General features: G+C 44.9%; 1 protein-coding gene across 2 annotated transcripts in view; it reads right to left on the reverse strand.

Moving 5' to 3' along the window:
- Positions 1–12: 12 nt before the first annotated feature.
- Positions 13–22,979, reverse strand: part of TAF3 (TATA-box binding protein associated factor 3) — a 181,575-nt gene continuing 158,608 nt past the window's right edge. For both annotated transcript variants that reach the window (XM_058681940.1, XM_058681939.1), the window contains exons 5-7: positions 5,255–5,510; positions 1,686–1,792; positions 13–839 (exon numbers count right to left, since the gene is read on the reverse strand). In XM_058681940.1, coding sequence (XP_058537923.1) covers positions 725–839; positions 1,686–1,792; positions 5,255–5,510 — 478 coding nt within the window. In that variant the 3' untranslated portion in view covers positions 13–724. The remainder of the gene's footprint in view (positions 840–1,685; positions 1,793–5,254; positions 5,511–22,979) is intronic.

Consider the following 22,979-nt stretch of genomic DNA (forward strand, 5'->3'; position numbering starts at 1 on the left):
AAATTTAAAAAATAACTACTTCATAAATATTTATTATTTACAGCAGGGGAGATCTTCTATAGTCTGGGAGGTTTTGTACAAGTTGATGAAGTGTAGGAGCAGTGAGGAGAATGCCAGCAGTTTCGAGAAGGGCACGGCTAGGATGCGACCAACGTAGAAAATGCGTGCGAGTCAACAAAAATAATCTGCGCCAAAGCAAACGGGACATGATAGAAACCTTTTTCTTAAAAAATAGAAGGTATTTCACAAAAGCCTGAACATTTTACATGTTAGTACTAAAAACGGGGGGAGGGGGGATGGGGAAGCTTCATATATTCTCGTCACAAAAATATTGAGCAACACTCCGGCCGGAGCTCCTTTTCTGGTATTAGGATTATCTCGCTAGAGCGGGAGAGAGGTCGCAAACTGTATACAGACGGACGATGTCCTTAAATTACAGTCGAGGCAGCTTACACTTTATCTTCTCGTCTAATAACCTTAATGAAAAGGCCCTGGAGAGAGAATAAAGAAAATCAAAAGGGAGGATTACGGTCTTTTTATTAATAATACTTGTCACTGGTAATAGAAAGCGGGGGCGTGGCCGTCCTCGCCCGTCACGTGGCCCTCCGTCCCACGCCGCTTGGCCGGGGCGGCGGCGGCGCCGGCGCATGTGTCCTGGGCCTCCCGACGCCGGCGGCCCCTCCCTCCGCGGCTCGCGGGCGCCGCGCGGCGTCTACGTGCCCGGTCAGTGTGCCCGGTGCTTCCGCTTCTTGTGCTTCTTATCCTTCTTCTTGTTGGCGCACTTGGGGCAGAACCACTGCATTTCTTCCGGGGGTGCGGCCATTATTCCCACACAGGGCCTACGTGGTTGGAAAGGAAAAAGAGAAAGGCATTTGTTTGGAAAACCAAACTTCACTTATGTGTAGATTGCCTCCCTATGTTCTGAAGTTTTAATTGAAAAAAAAAATTTTTTTAAGTAAGTTTAAACAATTAAATGATTTTTACGCCTCTAGTGTGTTCAGCTGAGCCCAGGCCACAACAGCTCTAGCTCCCGGAGCAGGGCTGCCGCGGGGCCTCCCCCGTCAGGCTGTGGCCTCCCCTCTCGGGCCGGGGCCCTCCCCGAGGCCCCGCTGCAGGAATGAAGGCGGGCTCCCTGCAGCCACCAGCGGCCTGGTTTTTCCGAGCAGCGGCCCGTGTTTATCTCATGGGTGTCCTGTGTCCTGTGGCCGAATGGATTTCTGTCTGTCTACATCTGATCTTTACACTGTACGGTGAGAGGGTGATTTGCACGCATTCTGGATGCTTCTCCAGTGTGGGGGAGCTGGCGGGGAGCTGTGAAGAACGGACACGCCTCCATTCATGCCTGCGCTTTGTGACGTGTATGCCAGGGGGTTACCTCGATGTTCCTGTCAAGTGCTGCAGCTGATAGTTACTGGAAAGGAAGGAAAGGGAAACCTTTACCACCACCCCCCCCCCCGCCCTTTTTTTAAACAAGAAGGACATATAAGCTAAACAAAACATGTGGAATTTAGGCTGCAGAACAACCGTCCAAAGATTCCTGATTTCTGCACTTAACACTAATGACGTCGTGATCTTATTGTGCTGTTGCTTCTCAGGCGGCTCCCAGGACAGCAGTGGCGCCGGGAGGGGGTCCGGAAGGGACCCATCACCCGTGCGCCTGCCCGAGTCCCGCCCGCAGCGCTCACCAGTGGTACCAGTCGTCACAGTCGTCACAGCCGATCATGGGACTGCCGTCGTCCGGCTTGTTGCACCCGGGACAGATCCAGATCTGATTCCCCCACTCATCTCGGATCTGAGGTTTTTAAGTAGGGGATGGGGGGGAGGGAAGAGGGGGAAACCAGGCGGAATGGGGGGGGGAACCAAAGAGAGGGCAACATAAGAATGATTACTTTCACACTAGGAACCTAATAAACAAGTTAAACTGAAAAGAGAAAAAGTGGCTTGACAATTTGCAAAGGCCATGATCGCCATCATGAGTACCCTGGGATCCACAGGAGACAGAAAGGAGCTGCTAAGTACTCAAGGAGAAGGCTTTCTAATGAGTATTTTAATTTTTTTTTTAACATTTATTTATTTTTGAGAGACTGAGAGAGACAGAGTGCAAGTGGGGGAGGGGCAGAGATCGAGAGGGAGACACAGAATCGGAAGCAGGCTCCGGGCTCGGAGCTGTCAGTGCAGAGCCCAACCAGGGGCTCGAACTCAGAAACCGCGAGATCATAACCTGAGCAGAAGTCGGACGCTTTACCCACTGAGCCACCCAGGCACCCTTCTAATGAGTGTTTTAAACTCTCTTGTAAGTCACAAAAACAAGGTGTTTGTATAACCAGTTCTATGAGCAGTATGACCCATAGCCACTTTTATCTAAAAAAAACTAGTGTCAACATGTTAAGTTGGGAACGATTAGGGTCATTATGGCCGTGACAGTTGATATTTTTGAAAGCTACAGAGCTCAAGTATATGCAATTTCCTCAGTCACGTTCACAGACGTGGAATTACTGAATCCAGCCAAATGTGCGTGGATCACCTTATTACTTATTAGCCAGGCACTTGTCCTGAACTAGCTGATAAGATCAAGGATATAAAAGAGCTGTTACTAAGTAACTTTCCATTCCCTTTATGACATTTTCAGTAAAGCACAACAACTAAAGGGCACATAAAAGGAGGGATGCGAGAGGCCAACGAGCTACACATGTTAACATTATTCTGCCATAAATGTGCGGTGCCCTGGAGTTTGCTTTACTTAACTGAGCTGTTCCCAATGGGAAGCATCCCTAATGATATCACTGCCTCAAATTCCACAGTTACAAAACCAGTTTGGAAGAAACAAATCTAGGATGAGCCTTCAAAAACCAGCCACGACTACTAGCTACTTTTCAAAAGTGTTTATAATAACGCGGCCAATAGTCTCTAAGAGTTTGTGCTGCAGGTGTGGTCTGTCCCTATACTTGCGGATAGAACCCTGACTAGAATGCAGAAAGAGTGGCTTTCGTGGTGTGCGACGGGGGTCGTGGGGGAACATGTTTCATTCCACTGATGGGCTATTTGAAGGCACCATTTTTGGAAGTCTACTGAAGGCAAGCTACGTGATATGGAAGCTTTCTAAAGAAACCTGTGGGCAGCTGCATCTGATTTACCCTCTCTAACTCTGAGGGGAGAGAACCACCTGTTACCGTGTGCCAGCTCTCTGGGGTTAACCCTGGTCCAGCACCCTATGCCCTCAAGCTGCCATGCATGGCCAGCCCGGCTGGCTGGTTGACCTCTCTTGAAATTAGAAGGCCGTGACTCTGTTGCTGCTGAGAAATTTGCCAGAGCATCCTTAATAACTAACAGCAACCAGGGTACTGAGTTCTTTCAAACATCTGACTTTGTTCAACCATCCTGAAACAAGCCCTGGGTAGGTTAAGAATGGGGGGCTGGAGCTAGGGGAACCGAAGTGACAGTTCCAAAGTCCCACTGTTAGGCAGTCACAAAATCAGCCTTTTTGCTCTACGGCCTATGTTTTTCCTCCAGGTCACACGTTTTGTCTTCTGTCTACAAAATGTCGCCGAGGAGATAACGAGGCTTTGCTTCCATGTTATCCATGCCGATCAGATTCATCTCCGGGGAGTAAGCCCGAAAATCCACTGAGAACCGGAAACTAGGCTATAACATTCTGTACCGATCATCCAGTCTCACCCGAACCCCCTAATTACAGATGAAGCAATGGAGACCGAAGAGGTTAAGTAAACTTTCCTCATCAGCCCATCTTGGGGTGATGTGCCCTCAGTTAAACACCTAGAACTTGGTCCTTGAATGGCCCAACTTCTTTTAAATGTTTATTTTTGAGAGAAAAAGCATGAGCAGGGGAGGGGCCGAGGGAGAGGGGGACAGAGGATGTGAAGAGGGCTCTGCGCTGACAGCAGAGAGCCTGAGGTGGGGATCGAACTCACATGTGGTGAAATCATGACCCGAGCTGAAGTCAGAGGCTCAACTGACTGGGCCACCCAGGTGCCCCAGGTCAAACATTTTTTTTAAATTAATTAATTAATTTTGATGGAGAGACAGAGCAAGCAGGGGGAGGGGGAGAGAAAGAGGGAGAGAGACAGAATCCCTGGCAGGCTCTGGGTTGTCAGCATGGATCCCCATGCGGGGCTCGAACTCACAAACTGTGAGGTCAGGACCTGAGCCGAAATCAATCTGTATCGGATGCTTAACTGGCTGAGCCACCCGGGTGCCGCTAGAATGGGCCAATTTGATGACCACAGATTTTTATCACATCTTCTATTTTTGTCTTGAATTGCCAACTTAGTATTTTTCTGTTAATTTTTCACATCTTATGTCGTTTCTCAATACTTTTGGGATTTCCTTCTCATCCTATCATTATAGTGCCTAAAATATTTATTTATTGAAATTTCCTCCTAAAATACCTTCAAGAAAGATAATATTTACCCGATGTGTAGCAAACACCACGAGTCCTACTGGCCAATCACATCTATTCAGACAGATCTGGGCCATCAGTAAGCGGACAGACCCCAGTCTGTGTATTTGGTGGTCAGATCCGTACCGGGACCCTGCGCGCCTGTAAGTGCCTCAAATCCCTCTGTCGTGTGTATGTCACTCCACGGTGCCCAAAGGACGTGTTTATAAAGACACTCCTTCACTACGAGCTTGACTTCAGGCTTTAGAGTGGGACCTGACGCTGTTAGGTACGGGGAAAACAGCTGGAAACAGTCCCAGGACAGCGACGGGAACTCATTCGAGGACACGCCTGGACACCCAGGAAGCTGAGTCCGGAAGTTCATTTCCATTTAACACGCAAGCCTGGCATACTCTGGGCCTTGGGCCGCCAAGCACTGTCAGCAGTGCGGCTACCTGGGGCCGGCGGCGGGCCCTGAGGATCCGTGTACGTTATGTAAATTATACGCGTTCGTGAGCAATTTCACCGCCGGATGGAGAACTCCAACGTGGGACCGGATCACTGTTCATCTCGATACTTAGACGCGGACGCTGGGCGGTATGAAACAGCACAAAGGAACGGCAAGCGATGCCGTGACATCTGGGGAGAGTAAGTACGTCAATGCCTTCATGCCCTTCAGCCCAAGGCTTGCATGTGCAATGGAAATGCCTTTCCAGGCCTCAAGGGCCGCGTCCGACATCCGGGAGCGACACACACGACGCCGCGGGGCGGCGGGAAGCCCCGTCGCGGGGGCAGAGTGCGCCCCTGCCCCCCCCTCCCCCCCCCCCCGCAAGCGTGCACACGCAAAGGGCAGCGCACCACGTAAGTGCTCACGGTCTCCGTCACCACGCTCCGGACCGGGGCCTTGGACGATCCGGCGCCAGAGACGGCGGGGGCCGGGGCGGGCATCAGGGCGGGGGCCGCGGCCGACGGCGGGAGGAGCGGCGAAGGCACCGGGGCGGGGGCCACGTGCACGGGCGCGGGGGCCGGGGCGGCTGCGGGCGGCGGAGTCTTGGGTCTGCTCAGAGAAGGGGTCGGCTTGGCTTCGGGCGCCGGGACCACTTTGCTGATGACACTGTCAACGAGAGACAGAAAGGGAGAGGTCACGACAGGCTAGCGCGCTCACACCAGGCATTTAAAACGTTATCACAGAGTAACTTTCTCCTTCTAGGAGCAAAACTGTCTTCCGAGCGAGCGTCCGGGGCCCCACCGGACTTGGTCAGAGTCAGGCGGGGGGGGGGGGGGGGGGGGGGGGGGAGAAGGGTCCGTGGCGGGAGTGAGGGGTGCTCCCGGGGGCGGGCAAGGCCGGCCGGGCTCCCTTCCTGCGTCCTTGCAGCTGGCGGAGCCGGGCGGGGAGGTGTGGCCCCTCCCGGAACACGTGCGTCCCCAGGACTCACCGGCAGGGACTCCAGCCCGGACATCCGAGCTCGGAGCCTCGGTCGGCCCCAGGCTGGCCGCGTGAGCGGGGGAAGGCACTCGAGGATGCGGTGCCCGAGCACCTGTACGAAGGTAGGTATGATCCTGGACACTGTACGCATGTCACCTCCACCGGTCCTCAAACCAAGTTACCGTGATCCCATTTCACGGATGAGGACACGGGATTGGAGAGAGGAAGGAATGGGGCAAATGGGTGGCAGGCTTTGAACCAAGGTCTATTGGATTCCAAAACTCTTTCATTTTTTAAAAAACGTTTCCTTATTTGAAAAAAAAAAAAAGTTATATATAATTTCAAGCAGAGAGAAAACCAGTATCACAGCTTAGGAAACAGAGCTAATTGGACATCGGTCCTTGGCCACATTTGCTTAGATCTCCCTCCTCCGGAAGTAACCGCTGTCCTCAAGCTGGCAGGTACCTTTTTGTATTTCTGCTTTTTGTAGATGCCCCCAAACAATATATACTGTGCTCCTGTTTTATGCTCTTTGACTATATACACAATATGACACCATATTTATCCTTTGCAACTAGTTTTCCTTTTTTTTTTTTTTTAATTGAGATATAACGGACATATAACCTTGTGTTAGTTTGAGGTATACGGAGTGTTGGTTTGGTACATTTATATGTTACACTGATTACTGTAGCTCATAATCACCTAATACCTTTGTCAGATCACATAATTATCTGTCTTTGTGTTTAGAACATTTCGGATCTACTCTCTTAGCCACTTGGAAGCTTCTAATACGGCACTGTTGACTATAATCTCTTTGCATTAGGTCTCCAGAACTTACCTGCCAGTGTCCCACTTAGTTTTATGTCCCCTGATTCATCCACACTGATACACGTAGATCTGTATTTTTCATTTTACTTGGAGTACGCTGTACCATGGTTATGAATAAAGCCAAAGGGTTTGTGCCCATTCCCTTACTGAGGCTAAAACATACTATCCCGTAAATGTTACATGTTAACTTGGGACGCGTCCCAGAACTTTCCCAGGCTATCTTCCCAGGAATGAAGTTGCTGGGTCACAGGGCATGCACATTCTCACCTTCACCAGGAATCCCAAGCTGTTCCTTAAAATGACGGCACCAACCTGTCTCCTCTTTCTACTATCCGACACTAACCTTTCCAAGCCCTGCTTTGCTGATCAACACTGTGGAAATACAGACGGCTGCCTCTGAGGGTCATAGTGAGAACCTGAATTCAGAGAAACGTGTCAAACACCATCAAATGTAGAGTGTGAACGCCAGCATTACAGGCACGGCTGTTGCTCATGACAACCCCACATCGCCATTACCAGGCCTGTATGCTTTTCTACCTTCTTAGAGTCTTGGTTGACAAAGCACTCCACTACGAAGCATCGATTCTTTGCTATTCTGATTAGAAGCTTGTAAAGCGTTAAACTGTCTTAAAAATTTCGCCATGTAAACGAATAATTAATGCTAACTGTTTTCCATTTGAGTTATGAGTATGACTGTCTTGCTGACTCGAACGTAGCCAAAAACCAAGAAAGTGTAACATAGGCTGTTGGTGGAGAAGACACTCAGTAATGCTTAACACAATTCACGGTGCATACTGACCAGACTCCTACTAAGTACTGCATGTTCTAAGCACTTGAAAGCCAACGGCACGGTGGGCACTGTGCTAAATACTCACGTGCCTTACTCCCTCGATCCTCACGTCAGCCCCATGAGGTAAACACACCTACGACTGTCCTTTCGCAAAGCAGGGCACAGAGAGATGAAGTATCCTGTACAAATTCACAGACTGCTAGGAGACGGAGCCAGAATTTAAATTTTTTTTTTAATGTTTATTCAGTTTTGAGAGACAGAGCAGGGGCAGGGAGGAGGGGGGCAGAGAGAGAGGGAGACACAGAATCCGAAGCTGTCGGCACAGAGCCCGACGTGGGGCTCGAACGCACAAGCTGTGAGATCATGACCCGAGCTGAAGTCGGACGCCCAGCCGACCGAGTGCCCCAGGCGCCCCCAGACGGAGCCAGAATTTAAACGCGGGCGGTCTGATTTCAGAGCCTGTGAACTTAACAACTACACAACACTGTCTCTCTCACCGCTTGCTGGGCACGTGCTGCCTCATACGTAAGGTGGGAGTTCAAAGTTACTGCTAAGGCATTTATATCCGTATGTGCAAGCACTTCGTATTCTTATGGCTAGACTAAAGTTTTACACGCTGTTTTTGGAGGTAGTTTCCCATAATGGTTTGAAATCTAGGTGCTGGGACCAAAACTAAAGGAAAAGCAGGAACCAGAGAGGTTAAGCAGAACATAGATGTGTCAGCCTGAGGGCACGTCTGCATGAGGGAAATCTGATCTTTGGTTTTGATAAGGAGGACAGGTTTCAAAGCCTGGGGCCTACCAACGTGGAAAGTCTGACAGAACTCCCTCCCCACATTACAAACTCCCAAGAGGCCACTAGACTGATTAAGAATTAATCAAAGCCTCGTGACTTTTTAGGTCTGTGGTCCAGGACGCTACATTTAAGGTACTTTGGGCTTGCAACATGCCCAGGTACCCAGCACTAATCATCTTGAGATGAGGTAACTTAAAACGTAGGCCTTACATTATTAATGCAGAGAAGTATTAGGAGACAAAGCAGCACATAATCTTAAAGAAAACCAAACATACGAGGAGCCAAGGTAGCATCAGGGAGAACCAGAAGATTACAGAGACTAGAATTATGAATTATAAAACAACTCTGCTTACACTTTTAAAAAATGAAAGGCAGGGATGCCTGGCTGGCTCAGTCAGTGGAGTGTGTGACTCTTGATCTTGGGGTTGTGAGTTTGAGTTCCGTGTCGGATGTAGACATTACGTAAAAATAAAATCTTGAAAAAATAAAACTAGGGGCGCCTGGGTGGCTCAGTCCGTGAATCGTCCAACTCTTGTTTTCGGCTCGGGTCATGATCTCACGTTCGTGGGACCGAGCCCCACACTGGGATCCATGAGGAGTGTGGTGCCTGCTTGGGATTCTCTCCCCCTCTCTGCATCTCCCCCACTCACATACTCTCTCTCTCTCAAAAATAAATAAACATTAAAAAAAGAAAAGGCAAAGCATGACATTATCTGCAGGTAATAGAAGGTCATAAAGAGTCATCTAGCAGATTTGAAAAGAAACAAACTGACCTAGAAATGAAAAATACAACAAACGGACTCACATTTATTCTCAGCAGAATGAGAGAACTGTAAGCTGAATAATAAGACAGAAGAAATAATCTAGAATGTAGCTTAGAGGGGCAAAGAGAGAAGAGAATAAATTACTACATATCTAATAATTACTACACACTTAATCATAATTCTAGAGAGAGAATGGGGCAGAGACCAAATGTTAATAAGACTATCTGAGGACATTCACAGACGTGATGGCAGATACGAATCCACAGACTTAAGAAACTCAACAAATCCCAGGCGGGATAAAGAAATCTGCACCTAGACACATCAGAGTGAAACAATGAAACATCATAGATAAAGAGAAAAGTCCGAAAAGCGGTGAGGGGTGGTGGGGGTGGGGGGGGGGGCGGGGGGAACCAGTGACTTTCAAAGAGACAGATGGCAGCTGACTCCTCCACAGCAATGATGAAGCTGGAAAACAGTGGAAGAACATCTTGGAGGTGTTGAAGAACAATGCATTTTGTCTTTGGAAACACTTTCAAGAATAAGGATGAAATAAAGACATTTTCCAGAAAGCAAGATCTAAGGACTTGCCCACAGCGGACATTTACTAAAAGAAATTTTAAAGTAGCAATTCCCAAAGTTTTTGGTCTTGGAGACCACTCTACGTTCTTAAAAACCGCTGAAAAACTCAGAGAACTTTTGTTGACGTGCATTGTATCTGTCAATATTTGCCACGTTAAAAATCGAAACTGAGAAATTAAAGAATAACTATTTTAGTAATCCACTGAAAAGGAAGAATAATAAACCCATTACATGTTATCAGGTAACATTTTCTTTCTTTTTAAAATTTTTGTGAGAAGACTAACACTACCTTTGTATTTTTTGCAGATCACCTTAGTGTGTGCACACGTAACTACAGGGGGGAGGAGTGTTTTCATGGCCTTTTCAGATGACTGTGTAAATTCTTCGATACTGCACCCAAAATGCAACAAGTGACAGTTGCTTAAGTTAGTCACAATGTGTGATCTGAAACCGTATCACAGCTTTTTATACTCATCGATGTGCTAATGCTCTGAATAGTTATTTTACCCACCCGTGATTTTATAACATCATGCATTGGTTTGTAATATCGGTTCACTGAATTATGCAGCTCTTCCGAATATTTACACATTTCATTGTACAATATTAAAATATCACATCTGGTGGCGTTACCGTCATCTCATCACAAATTTCTTAAGAGTACTGACGAGCCGTCAACTTGTAATATGTTTTCCAAGATGCGAATTTTTACTTAAAAGCTTCTACTTTGTCATTTACAACAAATATTCTCCCCTGAGAATTTTCCTTGTGGTGACAGGCTTCCTTTATTCATTTTTGACGAAATGTTGCCCAAATATCCAAATGTGAATAAGCACAGTTTGTAAGTGGCTCTTTCAAGTAGAAATAGTATTTTGTGAGGAAAGCTGCTAGTTCAGCTGGCAACTTAAATAATCACACAAATACTTTTCCTCAAGACACCTGTCATGTTTTAGTAAGGACAGGAAGTATTTTATGAGTGCTTCCTATTTCATCACTATCTATTTCAACACATAAACTACTATGTTCCAAGGCCTATGCACCACTCTGAGCATCTCTGTTCTTTTTCTTTTTTAATTAAAAAAAATTTTTTTAGCGTTTATTTTTGAGACAGAGAGAGACAGAGCATGAGTGGCGGAGGGGCAGAGAGCGAGGGAGACACAGAATCCGAAGCAGGCTCCAGGCTCTGAGCTGTCGGCACAGAGCCCGACGCGGGGCTCGAACTCACGGACCATGAGATGACCTGAGCTGAAATCAGATGCCCAACTGACTGAGCCACCCAGGTGCCTGAGCTAAAGTATTCTAAGGTACTTCTATTATCTGGAAGGAGGTGCAAAGGTATTACATTTAAAATGTAGTAATTTCTAGGGTAATCATGGAAAGATTAGAAATAAAGTAAATGTTTAATTTCTAAACTAGTATGAAGAAAAATGGCATGTTGTTCTTTTTTTTTTTTTTTTTTTAAGTTTATTTATTTATTGTGAGAGAGGAAGGGAAGGGGAGGAAGGGGCAGAGAGAGGGAGACAGAGAATCCCAAGCAGGCTCTGCACTGTCAGCACAGAGCCTGATGTGGGGCTTGAACTCATGAACTGTAAGATCGTGACCTGGGCAGAAATCAAGAATTGGACGCTTAATCGACTGAGCCACCCGGGTGCCCTGAAAAATGGAATGTTAAAATAAATAAGAAAGGGAGAAACAGAGAACAGAAAGACAAATAGAAAACCCAAAATAAGGTGGGTTATAACTCAAAAGATCAATAATTATATCATATAAATGGTCTAAACAATTTACTTGCCAGATTGAGTAAGACAGCGAAACCTAACACTATATTATTATTTGTCAGAAACACATCTAACAATGGAGCAGTGGAAAGGCTGAGGGAAGCGGCCAGCAAAAGAAGCATATGGACACAAGGAAATGTGACCGCAAACAAAACAGACTGTGAGGCGAGAACTACCAGCGGTAATGAAGGTTTCTTCATAACGATAAAAGAGTCCGACGTGCCAGGACGAGATAATAATCTAAAATTTGAATGCACCCCAAAACACATCCTCAAAATATATAAAGCAAAACTGACAGACCTGTAAGAAACAGACAAAGCCACAAGTATAACTGGGGATTTCGCGTATCTGTCTCTCTGGAACTGACAGAGTAGGCAGTCAAAAAGCCAGGAAAGGTACAGTTGTTGTATGTAAGTTTTGAAGCAAATAACAAAAATAACAAAACTGACCCAATGGACATTAAAAAAAAACTCTATGTTCGACCAATACAGACAACTCATTCCTTTCAAGAACACACTAAAAAAACCTGACCAAACAATTCCCATAAGGCCAAAGAATAATTTGAATGGTCTGTACCCATATCTGTTACCTTGGCTACGGTAATTCCTCAAAGGCATGAAAAGCCTTTTTACTTCTGTATCCTCAGCACCTAACATGTTAACACCTAATAAATACAAGCTGGGCCTGCAAGTAGTGATTTCCTAGAAGAAATGATACATTTAGGAAATAGGAAAGTTTTCTACCCAATAAAATTATAGGGAAAGATTGCATAGTCATATGCACTATGATGTGGGAGGAAAGAGGGATGTAGGACAGGGAAGGAAAACATGGGGTGTCGTGAAGAGAGGAGAGCAAGCGAAGGTATGACAGGTCAGGAGCGTGGGGGGAGAACCCAGGTACCTGAGGTTGTGGGTTCCCAGAGTTGGTGGATGGGGGCGGGGGGAGAAAAAGTAAGAAGAAACAGCTTTGAGATCTGTGATGACCAGATGCAGAAATACGACCGAAACCTAAGCTATCAACAAGAAGAGGCTATTGGAGGGAAAGACTTTTCCTATCTCCTACCTATTCGTGGGAATGACGTGGGGGGATTTAGAAAATGATCTGCAAAGCATCTGTTCCTTTTATCGCTTTGTGTCAACTTGACTATTAGCTGTTCTAGTGGAAAATGTTTGCTGGAGATGACAACTGAACCTATTGCCTAAAATGATTTTTAGATACTCATGTGCTCCAACAATGATCAAACAGAATTGAGAAGCAACTGTGCTTGAGTTGTAAGACAGTGCAGTTAATCTGGAAAAAAGAAAACTCAAATTATAGGGTATATCGCAAACCGTAAATTCTAAAGGGATTAAATATTTGGTAAAAGAAAATGTAAAACCGTTAACATACTCTGACAAATAAGAAAACACGTGTTTTTAATCTGGGAGGAGAGGATGATTTTCTCGGCATCTCCTTAGAAGCAGAAACCATGAAAGGAAACGCTGATTTGATTGTGCCAACACTGTAAAATACCGTAAGCAAAGGCAAAAGACGAGATGACGGACAGTTATTTGCCACATACGCGATAAAGCGTTCAGTCCCTGTTAAATAAAGAGTTCTGTCAAATCAAAACCAAAAAGACTAAATTCATACTAAAACGTGAGCAAAGGACACAAGCAGCAGATACAGAGTGAAAGAAACAAAAGCCGCCAACAGGGGAAAGAAAAAAAAAAGTTCTATATTCATGGTAATCAAAGACATGGGCATGAAAACGACAATAAAATACCTTTCTTAGTACAGGTTACAAAGATGTTAGGATGGGCCAATGGGAGGGATGGTTGGTATAGCACTTCTGAATGATTACCAAAACCTGAAAAACATACTTGTCTTTATTTTTTTAATGTTTATTTATTTTTGAGAGAGAGAGACAGAGAGAGACACACATACACACAGCACAAGTCGGGGAGAGGCAGAGAGAGAGGGAGACACAGAATCGGAAGCAGGCTCCATCCAGGCTGTCAGCACAGAGCCCGACGCGGGGCTCGAACTCACGAACCGAGAGGTCATGTCCTGAGCCGAAGTCGGACGCTTAACCGACTAAGCCACCCAGGCCCACCTATTTTTTTTTTTTTTTAATATCAAAGCAACTTTACTACTAAAAACATCTTGTCTTTGGCACGAACGAGTAGGTCTGAAATCATAGGAAACTGACACACGGCAATCCACCCTGTGATTTCAAATCACTCATACTAATCGATATTAGGGTGTAATGCACTGTACAAATTCAAGTCCACAGAAATATGAGTGCACTCTGCAATTCTTAGTTACACTCAACCGTATTTTGTATCATTCCTTTGAGGCACATTCTTACACACCATTCTTTTTTTTTTTTTTAATTTTTTTTTTTTTTTTAACGTTTATTTATTTTTGAGACAGAGAGAGACAGAGCATGAACGGGGGAGGGCCACAGAGAGAAGGAGACACAGAATCTGAAACAGGCTCCAGGCTCTGAGCTGTCAGCACAGAGCCCGACGCGGGGCTCGAACCCACGGACCGTGAGATCATGACCTGAGCCGAAGCCGGCCGCTCAACCGACTGAGCCACCCAGGCGCCCCATTACACACCATTCTTTAATGACAAGTTTGAGCAACTATATCCCTATATTACGATCAACGTAAACCTAACAAAGAAATCTTTAACAGGGCCATCACATCCAATTGCCAAATGAGCAACAGGTAAACTTCTTAAGCAGGTTGGTTTAACCTCCTTGAAAATTATGTTTCCAAGTAAAGATCATTTGGAGAAGGCGCCCAGAAGTCCTAGCTTGCATAACACAATCAGACACAGGTCGGCTTGCCACAATGTCCAAATCAAGGCTGTCATTTTTGAGAAGGCAAGTTTTTGTTCTCTTTTCAATTCCTGCAAATTTATCTTGCTACTCTCAATTTCCAAATGTTCCTTTATTGTCTTCACTTTTTTAATGTATGACTTGTACTTATTAGATTAATTTTTAGAAGTTCAATGTGAAACATGTCTCTGGTTATTTTAGTAGTTTCTTTATCTTCTCTGACCTCAAATAATATTATTTCCTTCCATCGTCACATCCATGACCTGTCCCAGTTGTACACATCCCATCAAGTTGTATCCTTTTTTCCTCTTTTGACTCCAATAGGTTAGGCTGAGGCTTGGCTCAGAGCATACTGTCCTGGTCCGAGTACCTGTACAGGTACCTGTACCATAGTTACAGCCATAGGTCTAAGGGTTACAAAATATTTTCATTCCATTCCACCAACATACCCTTAGCAACATGTTTTCCTTCCACCCTAAGGGGGCTTTCTGTGGCCTGTAGGCTTGCTCCACTCTCTTTGGATATTGGGGAACCACAAAAGTATGGTAAGCCAATGTCATACTCTGATTTCACACTGATCCAGGGAATCACAGTCTTTAGGATGTGTGGTATCGACTTCACTTCTGGCTGGCTGGCTGGTATCTCAGACATCCACGACTGCCCCAAAGATTATCGGTGTTCTGAGAATATTCCTGGTATCAATCCATCTTAACTGGAACAACCGTCAGTCTAAAATTAGAGAAACATCTTTCATGTTGTTTGTTTTTTCTTTTAGTATTCTGCTATTTTTAATGATTTCTCCAACTGCTTTATGTCGAGGTTCCACTGTTTTACTTCCATGTGAAATTTGCTTATATTTTGAAATATACTGCTAATTTTATCCATCTGTGTACCCAATGATGACAAATCTGCCCCAGAGTGTGTTCTTGAGATTGTTTGATTTCAAAATATTTAAAACTTAATGTGATTTAACTGATTAGGAATTGAGAAAAAGTGGCTGCCCTTGTTTTTCCAGTTAAACCTTCTACCAGTTAAACAAGGGCATGCAAGGGTTTCCTGCCTTTTAGCAAATCTCTTGTTGCCATAGGTCTAAAATGGGCATAAATAAAGTTCGGTAAAACTTAGCACGTTTTGGGAATCTGTATTTGTCTATCAAATTTGAAGTCACTGGCTACTATTGTAGCTACCAATACAATTTTTTTTTTTTTAATATTTATTTATTTTGGGGAGAGTGCAAGCAGGAGAGGGGCAGAGAGAGAGGGGGACAGAGGACAGGTTCCAGAAGCGGGCCCTGTGCCGATAGGCTGACAGCCGCGAGGCTGATGTGGGGCTCAAACTCACGAACAGTGAGACTATGACCTGAGCCGAAGTTGGACGCCCAACAGACTGAGCCACCCAGGTGCCCCTTGAGAGGGTTTATGAAGAGACAATCCCAGATTGTTGGGCATAGACATCTGTGGTGTGAGACTGAAGACTGATATATACCACCAAGGAAAATACGTGTTATTTGCTAAGCTTTCTCTGGTTACTCTGTACACATTACAAGGGGTCCATTTTCTAACAATGTACTAGTCTTGGCCAGCAATCCCAGGTCTAGAATTCTATGCTGAGAAGATAGACAACTATGCAAAAATCTAGCATTGTTTGTGATTGCAAAAAATCCTGAAAACTACAATGACTGTAATTTAAAATACCTCAACATAGGGATCAGTTAAATAAATGAAGACAAACAAAAATATCATGCTGTTACCTGAAGAGATAATAATACACACTCACATAAATGATATGTTTATCTCCCCCCCCATTATGGAATTTTGGAAAAATTAATAGAATCTAATTTTTGTAAGAAAAGGCAAATAAGAATGTATGAGTGTGCACTTAGAAAAAAGTTAAAAGACTACACCCCAAAATGTCCTGAAATTGGCTCTGAATGGTGGGATTGTATGTGGTTCTTTTCTCTTTTTTGTGTCTTTAAAATTTTAATTCCAGTATAGTTAAAATACAGTGTTATATTAGTTTCGGGTGTACATTACAGTGGTAGGTGTTTTTTATTGTTTTGGTTTATGTATAATCATCATATGTGACTTGTATATTAAATTTAAGTTAAAAGCACTTGCCATAATACACACATCTGAAATGTTGCTGGGACTTTGAAATTTTTTTTTTAACGTTTATTCATTTTTGATAGAGACAGAGCGTGAGTGAGAGAGGGGCAGAGGGAGAGGGAGGCGCAGAATCCGAAGCAGGCTCCAGGCTCTGAACTATCAGCACAGAGCCCGACATGGGGCTCGAACTCACGAACTGCGAGCTCATGACTTGAGCCGAAGTCGGACGCTCAACCGACTGGGCCACCCGGGCGCCCCTAAAATGTTGCTGGGACTTTGTAAATGATGGCTTCAATTGCATACTTATAGTCTATTCACTTTTCTGTACATAGGTTATAGTTTATTTAATAAATGACTGGGAAAACATGATGGTTTTGCTAAAGCCTTCCAGCCAAATGTTGACCACGGTCTACCGTGGAAGTCCCAAGCTAAATTCAAAAGCTGCTCAATTTAGTGTATCTAAACTGAGTATATTATCATTAACAGAGATCAACAAGAAAAGGGTCAAGGGAGGAGAACTCCATGAAGCTATGCTATTCTGGTACATAATTAAAATCATAAATTTGACCAGCTTTGAGATATTAAGGTAGGTTCACGGTCTTGGGTCTTTTCAAAGAAATATAATGTCCACAGTTGGGATACTCTGTATCCCAAGTACATGCATATCTGTCTTTATCATCCTCATTAGGCAGTACATTTCGTAGGAGTAAGGTGGGTATTTTATTTTTCTTAGGATTATTTGCGGTATAAAGCAGTGTCTTAATACATATTCATCAACTCTAATAAGCGTCATGCCTAATATTGCATTGAGGCCTCTCTTGTAAAATAAACATTTTACTTTTGAATATTTTTGTCTGTTTAAAAATTTTTACACTAGGCCAGTTTCCTCTTCCGTACTACTTAAAGAGTTCCAAGACCTCTGAGATTTCTATTTGCCTGCATGGATTCGGATTCCTTACCTACGTACCCACCCTAAGACCACGAATGATGATCACATCAGTGTGAGGTACAAGCACGTCTAGAAGGTTTCAGTCTAGCTACTGTCTGGAAGTGCTTTTAATTGCTTTGAGCTCTACCAAACACATAATGAATATTATTTGCCTTACCTGACTTTTTCCAATCCCCTTTCATTTTATCTCACTTCTCTTAGATTTCTCTCTTACCTATTAGGCCTGTGCATGGTGCCCCCGAGAATGACTTAGCATTAGCAGTGTGGCCAACAGGTGTAAAGAGACTGGCAGTCACTTCATGGGACAAGTGTCCGAAATCTCAGAGACATCTGCTTGTACACGTCTTCTTATTTTTCAATTTAGAGAGAAGGCATTTTGATGAAAATCACTCACAATAACAATAATCCTTCCACAACGCCTGATACTCCCCTCCAGTTCAGTGGAATTACTTCCCTTAAAGCTGTGTGTGTGTGTGTGTGTGTGTGTGTGTGTGTGTGTGTGTGTATCTGCACTTCGCATTCAAAGTTTCTGAGTAGCAAAAGCAAAAACATTAACGCGGATACTCAGTGGTGATGAGACAAAACATGTCCGAATTTTGTTTCTGAGAGATGAGACTGGTCACTGAAAGTCACTAAAGTGACTTGTTTTTCTTGATTCTTTTTGCATTTAGTGAGAAAATACACAAGGGCTTGAAAAATTATTTTTGATTTTAGCGGCTAAGTGACTTCGTGGTAAACGGAGACACAGCTTTAAGAACAATCCCTTTATCGTCTCTTCGGTTTTGCACATTCCAGAAAAAATGAGCAGCACAGCATGATATAATTCCTCATCACTTACGGACCAGACACATTACGGGCACTTAACCCAATGTGCCGACTGTGAAGCGAATTTTGGACTCCCGCCGGCCTTCACTGCCCAGCTCGGGCTGCTGACACAGTGGCCTGCTTCTCCGGATTTCCCCCACCTAATCGACGGCCGGTCCCCCTCCAGGGCGGTGCGGGGGACGAGGGGCGCCGCGCAGGGAAACCGACACCGCCCACAGCTGTGTCCCACAATGGGTCCAGGCCGCTCACGTGACACCTTCTGGAGGATTTGATCAGAGCGCCCTAACTGCTATAAACACTGGCGTTATTCATAAAAACGTGCAGAAGGAGGGATTTTCAGGGGGATTTCTTTACCTGTTTCCCCACCACAAGACGGCGAAATAAATAGAATGGGTCATGAGCCGCTTGGCCTGTATTGCAAACTCCCAGCCTGACAAGTCAATAAAGAGCCAGCCCTCACCTCTCCGCCTCGAGGAGCCTCCAAGGTTAGAGGCAAACACGACTTGGGTATGTCCGCCCGGGGAGCTTAATGATCCTCATTATTCAACTATTGTGGGCAAACACTCCGCGCCCCTAATCTAAGCGATCAGATCAGAGTCTCGGCACTGGCTCCTCCACTGCCGACAACGCTCCCAGGTTCCCTCGCAATGGCTTCCTTATTTACCTTTCAAAGCCAACAGCCATTTTTTATTTTTATTTATTTACTTTTTTAAGCAAGCTCCAGGCCCAGTGCAGAGGCCAACGCAGAGCCCAGTGCGGGGCTTGAACTTACGACCCTGAGATCAGGAGTCCCACGCTTCACTGACGAGCCACCCAGGCGCCCCTGAACAGCCATTTTTAAGTGTCACAAAATAAAGCCATACGCAAAAGCTACTGTAATCACCTTCAGGAATTTAACAGAAACTTCCGAACAGGGCAATTCTTCAGTGTCTAGAAGAAAAGCCACTTGGACAAAAAAATAAAATAAATAAAAGCTTCCTTAAGCCACAGCTTGCTTTTCTTCTTTGGATTTAAAATTCTAATCAATCTCAGAAATACCACGCACCTCTGGAAACAGCATACAAAACAAATTCCCATGTTGTATTTTACACGAAGTCCTTACACCACACACAAAAAGACCGCTGATTATGTAACATTATAACATGACTGCAAAACTGCAGAGGCGGGTCACAGTGGTTTCACAAGACATCACGGTTTTCCTCTCTTTTTCTCATTTTGGAAGTCCTAGAAATGCTACGCCCGCTACGCAATGCAGCGGTCGGCCTCCCAGGCCCCCGCCCCCTGGGCCTCCCGCACTTGTGCGTCCCCTCCCGGGACGGGCAGGCTGCCGTGTAGGGCTAATATGGTCCCGTGGGAACAATGGTGCGCAGCATCCTGCTACGTCGCCAGAGCCCCTGAAGCTTCTGGTCTGCTGTCTCTTGGATCCCTTGCTCCGGGGGAGTCGGCCGCTAGGTCAGGAGGGCCTCCGGATGAGGCCCACGTGACCAGCGATGGAAGCTTCCTCCCGCCCGGTGCGACTCCCCCAGCACGTGCTCCAGCCCCGGCCGGGCCTTCCCAGGACCACAGCCCCGGGGCGGCAGCCGCACGCGAGACCTGAGTCCGAAACCACCCAAATTCCCGACCCGCAGGAAACCGGGAAGTGAGAAATGTTTATTGCTTTAAGTTGCTAAGTTTTAGGGTCACTGGGCATGTGTAAATACGAGGCATGCCGCGTATTTACTTCATCTCATTTAGCCATGTAAACAAATACTCAGACTTCAGGAGAAATCATACTTTAGAGTATCAGTGCCTAAAATGCCAAATTGTGAAACAGCCACTTCCACATTTTACATTTGATCAAAAGGAACAAATACCCAAAGACAATTATGAGAAGCAGTTTTATGTGGATTCTTCAAATCAATCATTACTCCTTATTCTTCTTGATCCTCACAGCTCAACTTTTAGCATTCATATAATTAACACAACTGTAAATGGATTTAATTCCTCAAGCTCATGGCTTGCCTCTTGAATATTTACATCATCTCATAAAACGGCTATTTTATCTTGTCATAGCCCAAGAACGTATCAAGTAGGAAACATTTTATCTTTTAATTCAGCCATGACCTATTTGAAAAATGAAACAAATCCCATGAAGTAATTAGAGGAAAATATAGCCATTGTCGAATCTTCATTTCCAAAGGAGATACCCAAATGATTATTCTTTCGCTGTCAAATGTTGAAAATCTGTAAAGTACCCTAAACGGGCATTAATATTTGGATAAACAATAACGCATATTTTCGCATATTTACAAAAAGATACAGTAGAAGGATAGTTTTTAACAAGTGAGACCAAAAATGGTCACGATTTCCAGGGAAAGGAATAGGAAGCGTAGAGGCAGAGAGAGGCATGAAAGGAAGACCTCTCCGAATAGATTTTATTATAGCTTCACCTTTGGAGTCAGGTAACTTTTTCACATGTCGAGGAGACTGAGTTTGTAAAATTGGAGAGCCAAGTTGGAAACAAATGGAAATAAAGGAACCTTACTGTGCATCCTGTTGGTGATACAACCCCACAGAAGGACGATAATTTCAGGTGACTTTAGGAGGACAGCATTTTGGTCACACGTCCATAGGGAATTTATTTTCAGAAGGCACAGAGTGAAAAAAAAACCCGTAATCTTTCACTTGGGTCAGCAGTCCTATCGATAGTGGTAACAGTGGTATTGTTACAAGGAAGATTTCTAATGTAAAGGAAAAGACGCAGGAAAAAATTCCAAGAAATAACAGTAATGTTAAGTCTCCACCGGAAATGACCTTGTCAACTTCCAATGTGTCTCTGCCGTGAGGGCGTCCAAGAGAAGCACGGACGTCCCAGCCGCAATGAGTGCCTCTAGTACCAGACCGTGGTTCCTAACAACCATTTCCCGCAAAAAGGAACCAGCGTGTTCCTTGAAGAAATACCTGGCTTCAGGTCTGCGGCAGGAAATACGTGAGACGGACAGGGAACATTCTGTGTCAGAAAGTGAGGAAACTCTCACAGGTCAATGGGATTGTATTAAATTCTGGAAGACGCCACGAAGAAGCTCCCATCAGCGATGCCAATAAAAAGAATGAGGGGCGGGAGGAGAGAGAGAGAGGGAGAGAGGGAGGAAGAGGGCGAGAGGGAGAGGCAGAGAAATGGAGCACTTTCCAAAACCAATGAACGGTCACCACGCGAGGTTCACTATGGCGTGGACTCAACCAAGTCCTTGCACACTAAAGCTTGGCGAGTCAAAAGAAAGGATTAAGCATTTATCCTGCCTTTCTATATGAGCGATACTTCAGAGTAACCAAAATGCCCTAGCTGATAAAGCAAAATTCATCTTTATTGAAGGATCTCAGCTCATAAATGTGAAAGGAATGACTGAGTTAAAAAACAACTCTACCATGTCACAACTCCTAATGACGTGACTGATCAGCATCAATGGCGTCACGACAGCCAGACACGTGCCTGCTGGCGGCCGTCAGAACTACAGAGCAGTCAAGTGTCCTGTCCCACAAAGGTTGAACTTGAATCTAATCAAATCTTCTGCCCTTGAAGTCTTTGCGTTAAATGCCTGTTACAGGGCTCCAAGGGAGTAAACAGAGAAATCTAGAAAGTGAGACATTCTTACTGAATGAATTATCTGCTTTCTTCAACAGCTGAACTGTGTGGCAAAACGGAGAGAGGGTGGGACCTCTAGATTAAAAGGTACTTAGTACGGTGGGGATCCTGATTCAAACAAAGCAACTGTCATAATGTATCTTTGAGACAAAGGGAGACAACTGACTATGGACCGGGTATTAAAGAACAAGAAAAGCTTCACATACTTGACGTATGATAATGGCACTGTGATTATACAAGAAAATAACCCGATTTTTATTTCTTATTTTTAAATTTTATTTGAGAGAGAGAGAGAGAGAGAGAGCGCGTGCGAGCGCACACAAGCTGGGAAGAGGGCAGAGGGGAGAGAGAGACTTTCAAGTGGCTCAAGGCCCAGCACGGAGCCCCGGGGCCCAATCCCACCACCCTGGGACCGTGACCTAAGCCGGAATCAAGAGTGGGCGTCTCAGCCGACTGAGCCACCCAGGTGCCCCAACCCTATTTCTAGAGCAGCATGTTAAAGTACGTGGCGGTAAAGTGACATTGCGCCTGGATCTGCTCGGAAATGCCTTTGGCAGAAAGAAAGAAGAAAAGAATTATTAGATCAAGCAAGTGGGGCACAATTTTGGTAACTGTTAAACCTATCAGGTAATGGGGATATGAAAGCTTATCATTTTCTTCTTTTCTGTTTGAAAATGTTCATAACAGGGGCACCAGGATGGCTCAGTTGGTTAAGTGACTGACTCTTGATTTCAGCTCAGGTCATGATATCACAGTTCGTGAGTTCGAGTCTTGCATGGCCGGGCTCTGCACTGACTGTGTGGAGCCTGCTTGGGATTCTCTCTCTCTGCCCCTCCCCTGCTCTCTCTCTCTCTCTCTTTCAAAATAAATAAAACTTTATTAAAAAAAAAAACAGAAGAAATAAAAGAAAATGTTCACAATAAAAACTTTTTAAAAAATTTTTATTAAAAAAATTTTTTTTAATCTTTATTTATTTTTGAGAGAGAGAGAGAGTGAGACAGAGTGTGAGAGGGGGAGGGGCAGAGAGAGGGAGACATAGAATCAGAAGCAGGATCCAGGCTCTGAGCTGTCAGCACAGAGCCCGACGTGGGGCTTGAACTCACAGACCGCGAGATCATGACCTGAGCCGAAGTCAGATGCTCAACCGACTGAGCCAACCAGGTGGCCCTCACAATAAAAACTTTTAAACAAATGTTGGCAATACACATTTTATCCAGAATGATTTAGGTTCATAAAACACAATAAAGCTAGGGCACGAATGCACTCCTATATCAACAGAATCATTAAAATTTCTTAGG

The sequence above is a fragment of the Neofelis nebulosa genome, chromosome 8 (assembly GCF_028018385.1).
Source record: "Neofelis nebulosa isolate mNeoNeb1 chromosome 8, mNeoNeb1.pri, whole genome shotgun sequence".
NCBI classification, from domain to species: domain Eukaryota; kingdom Metazoa; phylum Chordata; class Mammalia; order Carnivora; family Felidae; genus Neofelis; species Neofelis nebulosa.